We start from the raw sequence: 12,723 nt of genomic DNA on the forward strand, positions 1-12,723 counted from the left end.
AACAATAGTGGGCAGAGTCCTTCTCAGGTGGCATCTGAGATACACATCATCTGCTTTCCTTGTCCACCTTAAGGACTCCCATGAATCCACTGGGCCTACCGGATAATCTCCCACATGTCAACATGCTTAACTTGAATCACATCTGCAAAGTCCAGGGATGAGAACATGGATCTCTCTGAGGGGATGCTCTTCTGCCTGCCACATCACTGTCACTTTACAATCATAAAAACAGGCTCAGAGAGGCTAAATGACTTGCTCAAGTTCATACAAGAAATGGCCAAGCCAGGCCTCCTGACTCTCAATACACTTTTGACATTCTAGCATCTACTATGACTGCAGCCTCTCTTGGCCCCATGTGCACTCCTGGGCAAAGACACCTACGCCTCCAGACTCACGACCTAACAGACACCCACAGCAAGGACTGATAAAATGGGATGCCTGAGTGGCTCAGTGGTTGAGTGTCTCCCTTTGGCTCAGGGCGTGATCCCTGGGTCCTGGGAATGGGCTCCCTGCATGGAGTCTGCTTCTCCCTCTGCCTGTGTCTCTGCCTCTCTCTCTCTCTCTCTCTTTCATGAATAAATAAATAAAATCTTTAAACAAACAAAATAAAAAACTTTTTTAAAGGACTGATAAAATACTACTTGGGATATAAGGAGCCTTGTTTTCTCTGTAGGGAATGGATGGACCCAGGGTCCCAGTTGGTTACGAATGAGAGGACACTGAAAGGTGGCCAGATTTCAGACCTAGTGGCCACATTTGGGACCAAGGGGAGGAGAGGGTTCAAGAATGACAGGTGAGGGACGGCTGGGTGGCTCAGCGGTTGAGTGTCTGCCTTCAGCTCAGGGCATGATCCCGGAATCCAGGATCGAGTCCCACATTAGGTTCCTTGCATGGAACCTGCTTCTCCCTCTGCCTGTGTCTTTGCCTCTGTCTCTGTGTGTGTGTGTCTCATGAATAAATAAATCTTTGGAAAAAAAAAAAAAAAGAATGACAGGTGATTTGCACCCTATACTTTCTCATTCACCCCCGCCTACGTTGCAGGACCTAGCAAGTTGTGGGAGAGGAAGAAGCAGAGTTGCTGATGGGCTTGCTAAGGGCTTTCTCAGCCCAGGACCCTGAAGGACTTGCCCATAACCACTGGCTTCCAACCAACCCGAGCAGTGGCTCGAGATGCACAGCTTTGGGCTGGAGTTGTCCCTCTGGGTTCCAGGAGCACAAAAATGGATATACTCAATAAGAAACGTTGGCGGGCCAGCGTAGTTACCATAGAAACTCACTTCTGGAGCCACATTCTTATTTCATGGCAGTCCCATGACCTAATCTTACCCATAGCAAACCTTAGCCAACCCAGAGCCAAGGAGCTGGGAGCCCTCTGCTCATGAGGTGTGACTAGGAATGCCTCCTAGACTGAGGCATAAGACAGAAGCCACCCTGTTGTTTGGGAGGATACAGCCAAGAGTTCCCCTACACACACACCCAGGACAAGGGCTCTTGAGGTGCCTGCAGGTGACCAGTGGATGCCCCTTGCTCAGCCAACCCAGCCTGGCCCCTTCAGATCATGCATGGGTTCTCCCCCTCCTCTGGCCAAGAGCCCAACCTGCACAATCTCCCAGCAGTCTAGGCCCTGTCCCTTTCGGCCCAGACACAAAGGCTCCTTTGTGTGGAAGGAAAGCTTTTTAGGAGGCAGGTCACCAAGTCCCTACCACTCAGGGAAGCAGCCATGGGCATGAGTTGGGCATGTCCCACGGGCGATACTTGGGTTCACAGTGATCACTAGACAACACAAAAAGGCCAGGAAGGACCAGACAGAGGGAGGGAGGGCAGGATCCACCTTCAGCTTCTGTCACCAAAAGCCAAGGAAATCAAAGCCCTGCCAAAGAGGGGTTGGGGGATGTGGGTTAACACCCTGGGCCTATAGCCAGCCACACCCATGCACTTCAGCTCCACAAGGGTGACTGAACCTGCATCTACTCAGAAATCCCTCATATCACCCCAGCGAAGCTGCCTCCTCCTGCAAAGGTGGGGCCACAGGTCTGAGCATTCTTTCCAGACATACAGAATAAAAATTCCAGCTCAGTGTGGAGCACTTCCATGCACCATCCCAGCCATGGATACCCACAGCCACCCCAGGAAGAATCACTGAGGAAGGGCCCTGGGAATGGAAGAGCAGCAAATTCCCCAAGCCAAGGAACAGAGGAGCCAGGGAAGCAGACAGGGGAAATGAGGAAGCTAGTCAGTCCATAGGCATTTGTGCATATAGTACTAAAAGGGGCCCTGGGGCTGACAGGGTTGGCAAGATATTATAAAGTATCCTACCCTCCAACTAGGAAGGACAAGAAGCTCCTGAGAAATGGCTGGAGTCCACAGCCAAGGAGCAAAAAAGGGAGGCTGGCCCCAGAGAGGGCTTCCACCTGCAGAGCTGGCCCCAGTGAGAAAGTCAGACACACAGACACAGCACTACCCTGAACTTGGCACAACCAAGGAAGCCAGATGGGATGAGAAAGAAAGGCTGCCCTATGACAACAAGATTTCTTCTCCCAAGAAGCCAGAAAACATTTAAACACAGGAAAGCATGCAAAGGAAGCACCACTCTCAGGCAGCAAGAACAGCTGAGCATGCATGACCTACCACAGGACAGTCATCCAGCAGTGACATGCGGCTGGCCAGGCCCTCTTCTCCACACCCCCACCCAACACTATCCTCAGCTCAGGTACGGAGGCAGGAGCCCAAGTCGAAGACACGATGAATTTCTGAAGCAAGGTTTAAATAGACTTTATTGTGACAAGGAGGGCCCTACTGAATGGGGCCTTATAAACCAATATGTTTGGTCCCAGGATGTCACCATGGAGAAATCAAGAGGTCATGATTGTAGAAGAGGTCACTGTAATTGAAGGACATGATCCATGGAAGGCCGGCCAGGAATGCAGCAGACATGATCAGGACAGGCCAGGGGTGGTCAGGTCACAGGGTGAGGGACAGGACAGCCCCCTTCACTCCCGCTTCTTGTAGCTCTCCAGATGTGACAGGACCCAGCCCGATGGCAGGAGGAAACACAGGAAGCAGGAGGTGAGCCCAACGGCAACATCCTACAGAGCACAAGAAAGAAGGAACCCGCAGAATAAGGATTCCCCCAGGCTTCCCATAGTCTGAGTAGTCTTCCTGGGCAGCAGAGAGCCCCTTTCAGGAAGTCAGGATTCAGGCTCCAGAGAAGGGACACAGCAGATCCAAGGCCCACTCTAGGCCTTGAGGTAAAGGGTCAGGTATGGGGGTCGGGACCAGCCTGGGTTAGGATTCACAGATAAATCCACCACAAGATATGATAAAGTAAAGGGACAAGAACAAGGATTTAAACTTGTTCCGTCTTTTGAGACCCATGAATCTTGCATAAGCTGGTTAAGGCTAAAATGCACCTCCCCTTCTTTGCCACCAAAGGTTTGACTTTTGACAAGTAAATACAGTGCTCCTAAATTTCGGTTCCCTCAGCCACAAACTAGAGCTGATGGCTATTTGTTCTCGGGGTCACAGGGATCAGCACAGCAGTCTTGGCAGTGACCTGCACAGAGCGGGCACCCAGCAGATGCCAGATGCAATTAGGATCGCTACCATTTCCTCAATCCCAGCGCTCTTCAGGCTCTTCTCCTAGATGCGACCCGCTAACCTGGATTCTGAAGACTTTCATTCAAGGCGAAATTCTGTCGCTGAGGCAAATGCATAAAAGCGCCAAATAGGTGCAAGTCATTAAGGGTTAACTCTCTCACATTTCTGGAAATTACCGAGACCCACCTTCCCTAATAATGAACAGCGGCAACAACATAGCGGCAACAACCATTCGCGTTAGGCACCCCCAGTGAACCGATAAGTAAACAGGCTTAGAGAGGGAGCTACGGGCCCGAGACTGCACAGCAGATAAGCGACAGGAATGTGACTGGCAGGATCTGACCCGAGATCCTGGAACTGAGCCCCGACTGTCACCCGGGCACTGTCCCTCTCGTTCGCGCCCTCCAGACATGCCCAAACCAGCACTACCGCTGCCCGCCAGGCTGCGGACCGCGAGGTGCAGGGCACTCTCGGGGCCGCCAAGGTCCAGCAAGCCAGAGTAGGCAGCCCCGAACTCGCCGCAGGATCCCCTCCCCTGTGTGCTGCACCTCCCATGCCCTTCCCGCCCCACTCCTCACCATGGTCCCGAGCTGCTCCCGCGGCGGCTTGGAATGGATCTGGGCACGATGCACCGGGAGCCTCCGGGTGAGGCCTGTTAGGCCCCTCAGCAGCTGCGGCACCAGCACAGACATGACCGCACAGAACGACTGCAGACAGCTGCCAGCAAGAGCCCAAGGTCGGGAAGTCAAAATGGCGGCGCCTGCCGGAAGTTCCGGTGACGGGGGAGGCCGGGAAAGGGCGACCCGGAAGTCTCCCGGAAATGACGCAAGGACACACCTCCCTCCCGCCCCTGTCAGTTTTTGGCGCGTTCCTCGAAAGAGCCAATCGACGCCATCCCACCACCAATGGGCGGGGGCACGGAGGGGACGTTTCTTACAGTTATGCCCCACCTTCCGTACCGCCTATCTTCTTGAGTGACATCTAGAGCCAACCAATCACATAAGCCAGAAACAAGGAGGTATTCTTGGCTCCTCCCTCCATTCATAGTCTTGAATCTCTCCAGAATCCTTCCCCACTAGACCTCCGTTATTTCTGGCCGGAGCACCAGGCAGTAACCTCGTCACTGAACTCTCATTACTATTACCGTCTCCAATTCCAGTCACCATACAGTGGCCGCCGGCCTCTCATCCTTCCTTCCTTCCTGGCTCCCTTCCTCTCTAAATCTAATCAAGTTGTACACCTACTGAAAAACTCGTCAGTGGCTCCTCACTGCTTACTAGACAAAATCCCAATTCCTGGATAGCCATCTCCAGCCTCATCTCTGCTTACTCCACGCCTTCCTTCCTGTCCTCTGAGCCTCCCCAACCCCCAAGCCTTTTGCTTCTTTGTATCTTACGTTCTACCTTGAACACTTTTCAACTCTTACCTCGCCTTCCTCTTTCAACCACATCAACTCCACAACTTCCAGGCCTCCGCTTAATGGTAGTTTACTTTATTCCACAAATATTTACTAGCCCTACTGTATGCCAGGGACTGTTCCGGACAAGGTGGACAAGGACTCCTTTACCACAGAACTGACATTCTGCGAGGGAGCCTCCACAATAAACAAGCATTTAACCAGAAGCTATCCAGTGCTGTAATAGGAAGTGACAGGGTAGCACTGCATCAGGAAGCTTGTGCCACCTTTGTGTCCAGCAGCCCCTGTCTAGCACTACCCACAAGGTCGGTCTCCATCCCTAGACTGGGGGCCAGTGGAGGGCCGAGCATGTGTCTGCTTCACCACTGTCCTCAAAGAGCCTGCCACATATCGCTCTGAAAATGTTTAGTCATTGCAGGACACTGAACAGTATTCAAACAGAAAGGGGGTGAGGGGCCAGCCAGGGAGCCAGGCCTTACCTGCAACAATCTCATTCCATCTTCACAACAATGTCACAAGGGGATTGCTATTATTTCAAATTTTTTTTACAAACGAGGAAATCAACCTAGAAATTTGGATGATCTGCTCAAGGTAACACAGCTACAAGACTGCCTAGCCAGGGGATCCCTGGGTGGTGCAGTGGTTTAGCGCCTGCCTTTGGCCCAGAGAGCGATCCTGGAGACCTGTGATCGACTCCCACATCGGGCTCCTGGTGCATGGAGCCTGCTTCTCCCTCTGCCTACCTATGTCTCTGCCTCTCTCTCTCTCTATCATAAATTTTAAAAAATTTTTAAAAAAAGGCCGCCTAGCCAGGATTCCAGGGCAGGTCTATCTGCTCTCAAACCCATGCTTTTAAATGTCATACAAGCTACTGCAGAGAGAATTTCCAGAAGTTCCAGTTTGGACATTGTGATCAATAGCATCATAGACTGTAGCAGAGGGTAGGGGTGGGTTAGGGTGAGATGGCAAGGTGAGGTAGGGAAACTGAAGGGACTCCTTTTTAAAACTTAATTAATTAATTAATTAATGCAAGGGATTTCATTTTAGAACAGCTCCGTCTTGGGTGCCTGGTTGGCTCAGTCAGCAGAGCATGCAACTCTTGATTTCAGGGTTTTGAGTTTAAGCCCCACATTGGGTGTAGAATTCACTTAATATATATATTTTATATCATAATATAAATATTAAAATATTTATTTATTTAATATTAATTTAATACATATTACAGGGACACCTGGGTGGTTCAGCGGTTGGGTAACTGACTTCAGCTCAGGTTGAGATCCCAGGATTCTGGATCAAGTCCTGCATCGGGCTCCTGCGAAGAGCCTGCTTCTCCCTCTGCCTATGTCTCTGCCTCTTTCTCTCTCTCTCTCTGTGTGTGTGTGTGTGTCTCTCATGAATAAATAGATCTTTTCAAAAAATAAATAAAAATACTTATTACATATGTATTAAAAAAACAAGGGTGCCTGGGTGGCTCTGTCAGTTAAGCATCTCAGGTCATGATCCCAGCGTCCTGGGATCGAGTCCCACATTGGGATTCCTGCTCCGTGGTGAGCCTGCTTCTCCCTCTCCCATTTCTTTTTTCTTTTTTTTTTTTTTTAATTTTTATTTATTTATGATAGTCACAGAGAGAGAGAGAGAGGCAGAGACATAGGCAGAGGGAGAAGCAGGCTCCATGCACCGGGAGCCCGATGTGGGATTCGATCTCGGGTCTCCAGGATCGCGCCCTGGGCCAAAGGCAGGCGCCAAACCGCTGCGCCACCCAGGGATCCCTCCCTCTCCCATTTCCCCTGCTTGTGCTCTCTCTTGCTTTCTCTCACTCTTTGTCAAATAAATCTTTTTTAAATCTTTTTTTAAAAATTTTTTTTTAATTTTTATTTATTTATGATAGTCACACAGAGAGAGAGAGAGGCAGAGACACAGGCAGAGGGAGAAGCAGGCTCCATGCACCGGGAGCCTGACGTGGGATTCGATCCCGGGTCTCCAGGATCGCGCCCTGGGCCAAAGACAAGCGCCAAACCGCTGCGCCACCCAGGGATCCCTGTCAAATAAATCTTTAAAAAAAAAAAAAATAATGGCTCTGTCTGTGCTTTTTCTTTTTGTGCTAGGCCCCATTTCTGAATAAGCCAAAGAAGCTATGTACCCACTTCAAGATGGAAGAAACACATGGACACATCCTGAATTGTGTCCTAGGTCCCAACACCTGGTAACACCTAAGAGCCAGATCCCAAAAATGTTCTAGGACATTAGCTTCAAACAAACCCCAGCTGGGATCCCTGGGTGGCGCAGCGGTTTGGCGCCTGCCTTTGGCCCGGGGCGCGATCCTGGAGACCCAGGATCGAATCCCACGTCGGGCTCCCGGTGCATGGAGCCTGCTTCTCCCTCTGCCTATGTCTCTGCTTCTCTCTCTCTCTCACTGTGTGCCTATCATAAATAAATAAAATTTAAAAAAAAATTTAAACCCCAGCTGACACTGGCAATTGACACCCCTATCTTCAGTAATTTATGGAATAGCACCTATTGTTCGCCTGACACTAGTTTGATCTGACTCTACCTTGGATTCCTGAAGGCATACATACCCTAGACCCCTTTCCAACATAAATCTCTCACCCCAGCAATGCTGAGACTTACTCTCCTTTCCTTTCTGAGTCTCCCAGACACCCCATCTGCTAGTCTCTACCTGTCACTTACACTATTCAATAAACTGTTTCCAATTCCTCTGGCTCATTTTTTATTTCTGTCCTGTGTGAAGCCAAGGACCCTCTTGGCTGGTTATGTGGAACCCCCCCCCCCCCGGGTCCTCGGACCCAGCCTGCTGGCATCAAAGAGACTGGGAGAACAGGGGCTGTAAAAGAGAAACCTCAGCTCCATGGGGGCAGGGGGTGGGGGTGGGGGTCATAGAAAGGTAGCAAAGCACCCAGAGTGCCCCAAAGGGCAGACTGTGCCTGAATTTCTGGAGGGATGGGCTCCCAGTCCCTTAGCTACCCAGACTCTTCCCCACTCCTCCCCACCTCCTCCCCTGTTAGATGACAATTGTTAATGTCCAGGAGTCTCAGCCCAGCCCCACCCCCCAGCTACCAGGCCCCTTTCCCTCACTCTGCCTAGGGCCTTGACAAACAGCCCAGGACAGATGCTTCTAAACTTCCCCCTACTGCCTCCATCCCAAAAGGCACAGCCTAGGGGCATTAGACACTAGTAGTGGCCTGCCACTGAAAGAAGGGGCAGGGACCTCCTTGCTGCCCTACTGGCTTTGTCTTGCCTTTGTCTTATGAACAAAGTGATAATGCCCAGGTTAGAGCACAGCCAGGCAGGAGGTCCAGAGATACTGGAGAATGGGCCTTTCTGTGGTTCCCTAGGTTACTCCCTGGGGAAGCACACATTCATCTTCTTCACCATCGGTGAGAGGGAAAGGAGCGGAGGTTTGTGGAGCAGGTCCATCTGTGCTCTGTTCCACGGTGGGGCTTAAATACTGCAACTGAGTCTACAAATCTCCGGGCAGGGTTTGCACCCAGGGCTGCCTTTGGGATTAATACCAGCAGCTCTGCTTCTGCCCCCACCCTCCAGAGGCCCCTCCCTCAAGCCAGGGACAGTCCTTCACCAAGAGAGCAGCAAACCCGAGTGGTGCATCTTTACACCAAAACACGTAACAAACGACTGCCATAGCACGGATGGCTCCTGCAAACGTAATGTGGAGTAGAAGAGACCAGACCTAGAGGCACAGAGGCTGTGTGGTCTTGTTAAAACAAAGGGCAACAGCAGGCAGGACAAAAGCCACCAATGAGAGGAGTAGGTGTCAGGTAGTGGGAAATCATGGAGGGGAAGTGGGAGGGCACGGGATCCAGAGAGGCTGGGGCTTCTGGGTGTTGGTGACAAACATGTGTTGACTCCCAGATGATGCCATCACAGGTGACTGTTCATTCACGACTTATGCACATTTCTGTATGTCTCCTACACTTCAGTTTAAAAACTTCAAAACAGTAAGAAAAAAGCAAGAAAAACAAATGTGTGACATGATCTTGTTTTTAGAAAACAAAGAAGAGGGCAGCTGGTTTAGCACCTCCTTCAGCCCAGGACGTGATCCTAGAGACCCAGGATCGAGTCCCACGTCAGGCTCCCTACTTGGAGCCTGCTTCTCCCTCTGCCTGTGTCTCTGCCTGTGTGTGTGTGTGTCTCATGAATAAATGAATAAAATCTTAAAAAAGAAGAAATATCTAGAGAAGTAGATAGGGGGCAGCCCGGGTGGCTCAGCGGTTTAGCGTTGCCTTCAGCCCAGTGCATGATCCTGGAGTCCTGGGATCGAGTTCCGCATTGGGCTCCCTGCACTTGTCTCTGCCTTTCTCTCTCTGTGTCTCTCATGAATAAATAAAATCTTAAAAAAAGAGAGAGACAGAGAGAGAAGTAGACATAGATAAAAGCCTGGAAGGACACACATACATATTCACACTCACACATACACACACTCAAGTTGTTGGAAGTCTCTCTATGGGGGTGAGGCCTAGAGGTCCCAGCCTGGGTCCTGATCCCAGGGCCTCAGACTGTTCCCCCCACCCCTCTCTCCCCTGAATGGGGCTGCAGGAATAGATCCCAAGCCTTGGGGATGGATAGGGGAACTGGTCCCTACTCCTGAGACCAGCTTCACAATCCAGGCCCCCAAGGCCTGATGGTCATATATGGGCTGCGAAGATACCAGCTGCCCCAACTCAAAGCTGCCCCCTGACCCCACTGGCCATACATGGGTTAGAGAAACACTAGGTATCCCCCACCCTAGGTCCCTGAGGGAAAGTGCAGGCCCAATACCTGTTCTGCCCAAATACGGAGCTTGTGAAGCCTGGGGAAAGGGCTGCATGTCAGCGGTTTGATGCCATAAGGTATAAATCCCCCAGATACCCAACATACACACCTTCTGGAGTTTACCACCTCCCAGAGCACCTAACCTGGAGTTGGTAAGAACCTAAGCGAGGGGTTGCCAGTTCTCCCACCTGGCCTAGACTCTTCTCCTGGCATGGAGTGGGTGCTGGGCACTGAACCCAGGGGCTGGTAGAGGGAGGGCTACAGGGTGAAGGAGTCCACTCCAGGGTTCTCACTGGGGGCAGCTGCAGTCTCTCCATAGACCTGGAGGTACTGTCTCCCTGGAGTGGGGGGAGCAGCAGAGGCCCTAGTAGAGGCTTAGGAAGGGTCCAGTATCCAAAGGAAGAGGATTCGAGAAGGGGGTGTAGATCCAAAACTAATTTGCTGGGTTACCTAGAGAACTACCCTTTCCCTACCTGGGTCTTTGCTTCCCCATTTGCAAAATGGTGGCTTTCATGCAAAATCCAGCAGGAGAAAGAGGCAGGAGGGGCTGGTCTCACCAGAAGGAAAAGGCTGACTGGGGAAACCTAAGCTGGCGCTGGCCCAGGCAGAGCAAGGAGTCACCAGAGCGGGTTGTGGGCAGAGTCCCAGAGGGGCATCTGCTCTTCCTGGGGCACAGCTGTCAGCAGGCACCAGATGTTTAGAGGGGGGAGACACGGCTTGGTGAGGGAGGAGACACAGCTTGGTGAGGGAGACAGGGAGTTATAGAGAGTGACAAGGGGGTGCAGAGGCAGGGGTGCTCTCCCCCCAGTGGAATGTAGCTGTCCTACCCAGCACCCCAGGGGTGTGGCACCTGGTTGGAAAATTCCAACCACTCCCCCTCAACCATCCTCCTGGAGCCAGGTGGCGGTTAACCCCTTCTGGCCCACAGCCAGCAACCATGTGTGATGAGGGTAAGATCACCTGGCTCATGCGCTTTGTGCTACACACGCTGAGGTTTAGGGATGTCCAGCGACACTGGCGTGACAAGGTCTGCCCAACCCCACAGCTAACAGACCACCAAGACTCTCAGCAGAACTCCTAGCTGTTAGATCAGCAAGCCTGGGTGCTGCTGCTCTCAACTCCATGGTGTAGATGGGTACACTGAGACCAGAAGAGGGGTGGAGATGCTGGGCTGGATCACTCCCCAAGCATGCCCAAGGCCTCCCTGCCCCATCTCCCTAAGGTCAAGAGGGAAAAGATGCCCGAGGTCGTGGTAGACTAACATTCCTGCCAGGTATGTGACCATTCAAGCCTAAGCTGTGGCCATATGCCTCTGGCTGTACCAGGGAGAACCAGCCTCACCCCTATCCTGCTGTGACCCTGCATCCAGACCTCTCTGCCTTCCAGACCCCTGGCTGGACCCACAACTCCTAACCTTGAGCTTCTCTCAGTCACAGAACCCCTGACCTCTTCTCCATCTGTAGCCCAAGGAGAGTTCCCCATTCTTTCTCATTGTTCTCGATACCCCCATCTCTTAGGCCCCCGGAGGGCCCTAAGTTCCTGCCCCTGACAGTTCCATCCCTAGCCCCCCACACCCCTCCAGTCAATGTCCCTGTCCCTTCTCGCTCCCTGTAACCAACATTTGGACAGGGCTGCCCCAGGAGTGCAGGCCACTGCTTTGCTCCCCCTCAATCTACTCCGCAGACATCATACTGGATTCCAGGGATGACAGCACTCACAATGTGCCTCTACGAGGGCTGTACTCTGCCCCTCACCATCCAGCACCTGGACCTGGCTGGCTGGGGCCTTGCTAGCTCATAAAGATCCTTGCTCATGAAGAAGTAACACAGCTACTTCCTTGTCACAACTGGTACAAGGGGAGGAGTGGCTGAGGCTACCTCCTAGGCCTATTCCCTGCAACTCTATGCTGCTGTACCAGGGCAAGACCACACAGTGATGTAGGACCTGGTGCACCAAGCCTTCTTCCACGCCAGGGCCCTGGAGTGAACAGTCCTTCATGGAGGACAGTGGACCCCATCCCCCAGGGCAGCAGCTGGCTCCAGTTTTGCTTGCTCACCTTGGCTCACGCTGTGATCCCCAAAACCATTCTCCAAGGTAAACAGCCCCACTCTGTTGGAGGCTCCAGGTCCTGACCAGCCTGGTTGCCTTCCTTGAGGGCCTTATCTCTCTAACCTTGGGTTGATTTACACTAAGCATGGGGCAGTGTGGTCTGACTTCAGCCCCAGCATGGGCAGCCCTTCCCTGCCAGCCCATAGCAAGCACTCATCTTCAAGATCTCACCGCAGGGACTCCTAAAGCAACAATATAGGTTCACAGGTTCACTTTGTCCACTTCTACACAGCCAACCTCCAGGGAACATCAGACCATGTGTGCACGCAGGTGCAGTAGGAGGGCTCGCACAGGTGCTTCTCCAACCCTGGATAGGCAATGGGACACAGAGGGCCCAAGTCAGAGGGGATCAAGTGGGCTGCAGCTTTGGAAGCCAGGGCATCTGGCAGAGCTCTGGCACAATTCCTTCTTCCCCACCCGGTTGACGGGGAGATCACACAGGATGTGAAGGAAAAGCTCAGGTCGGGAGCCATACTCGGAGCACCAGATGACTGTGGCTGCCTCTTCCTCTGGAGAAGAGCCACAAGCCACCTGATAGACAAGTCATCACTACGCAACAGACACTGCTGCTGTCTCAACACGCTCCTTCAGGCCATCCTGGTGGGCAAGCCAGTGTCCCCATAGGACAGCCATTCCTCAACCTTGGCCTTCTCAACTCTAGTACCCATTTTTCTCAACAGCCCCCATCCCCCACATGGGGCAGAAGGAACCCCTCAGGAGACACTGCCCCTTCAACAAACAGGATGGCCACAGGAAAAGTCCACTTTGTTTCTCTAGGCCAAGCCCTGGGAGAGAAGACAGGGTCTTGAGAC

At 52.3% G+C, this 12,723-nt stretch overlaps 1 protein-coding gene across 1 annotated transcript; it reads right to left on the reverse strand.

The window, feature by feature from the left end:
• Window positions 1–2,756: 2,756 nt before the first annotated feature.
• Window positions 2,757–4,356, reverse strand: LOC121501410 (cytochrome c oxidase subunit 8A, mitochondrial). Its single transcript, XM_041773422.1, has 2 exons — window positions 4,176–4,356; window positions 2,757–3,086 (listed from the first exon to the last, which is right to left on the reverse strand). Exons 1-2 carry the CDS (start codon window positions 4,287–4,289, stop codon window positions 2,991–2,993), a joined length of 210 nt encoding a protein of 69 aa, XP_041629356.1. The 5' UTR covers window positions 4,290–4,356; the 3' UTR covers window positions 2,757–2,990.
• Between the last annotated feature and the right edge of the window lie 8,367 nt (window positions 4,357–12,723).

Source organism: Vulpes lagopus, chromosome 11 (genome assembly GCF_018345385.1).
Source record: "Vulpes lagopus strain Blue_001 chromosome 11, ASM1834538v1, whole genome shotgun sequence".
In the NCBI taxonomy this organism is placed as follows: domain Eukaryota; kingdom Metazoa; phylum Chordata; class Mammalia; order Carnivora; family Canidae; genus Vulpes; species Vulpes lagopus.

What these genes read in the sequence shown, in the direction of transcription:
- LOC121501410 (XM_041773422.1), bottom strand. Translation starts at nt 4,289, where the DNA reads ATGTCTGTGCTGGTGCCGCAGCTGCTGAGGGGCCTAACAGGCCTCACC. An exon ending in GGGAGCAGCTCGGGACCATG is followed by an intron (nt 3,087 to 4,175) that starts GTGAGGAGTGGG and finishes TGTGCTCTGTAG; the next exon opens with GATGTTGCCGTTGGGCTCAC.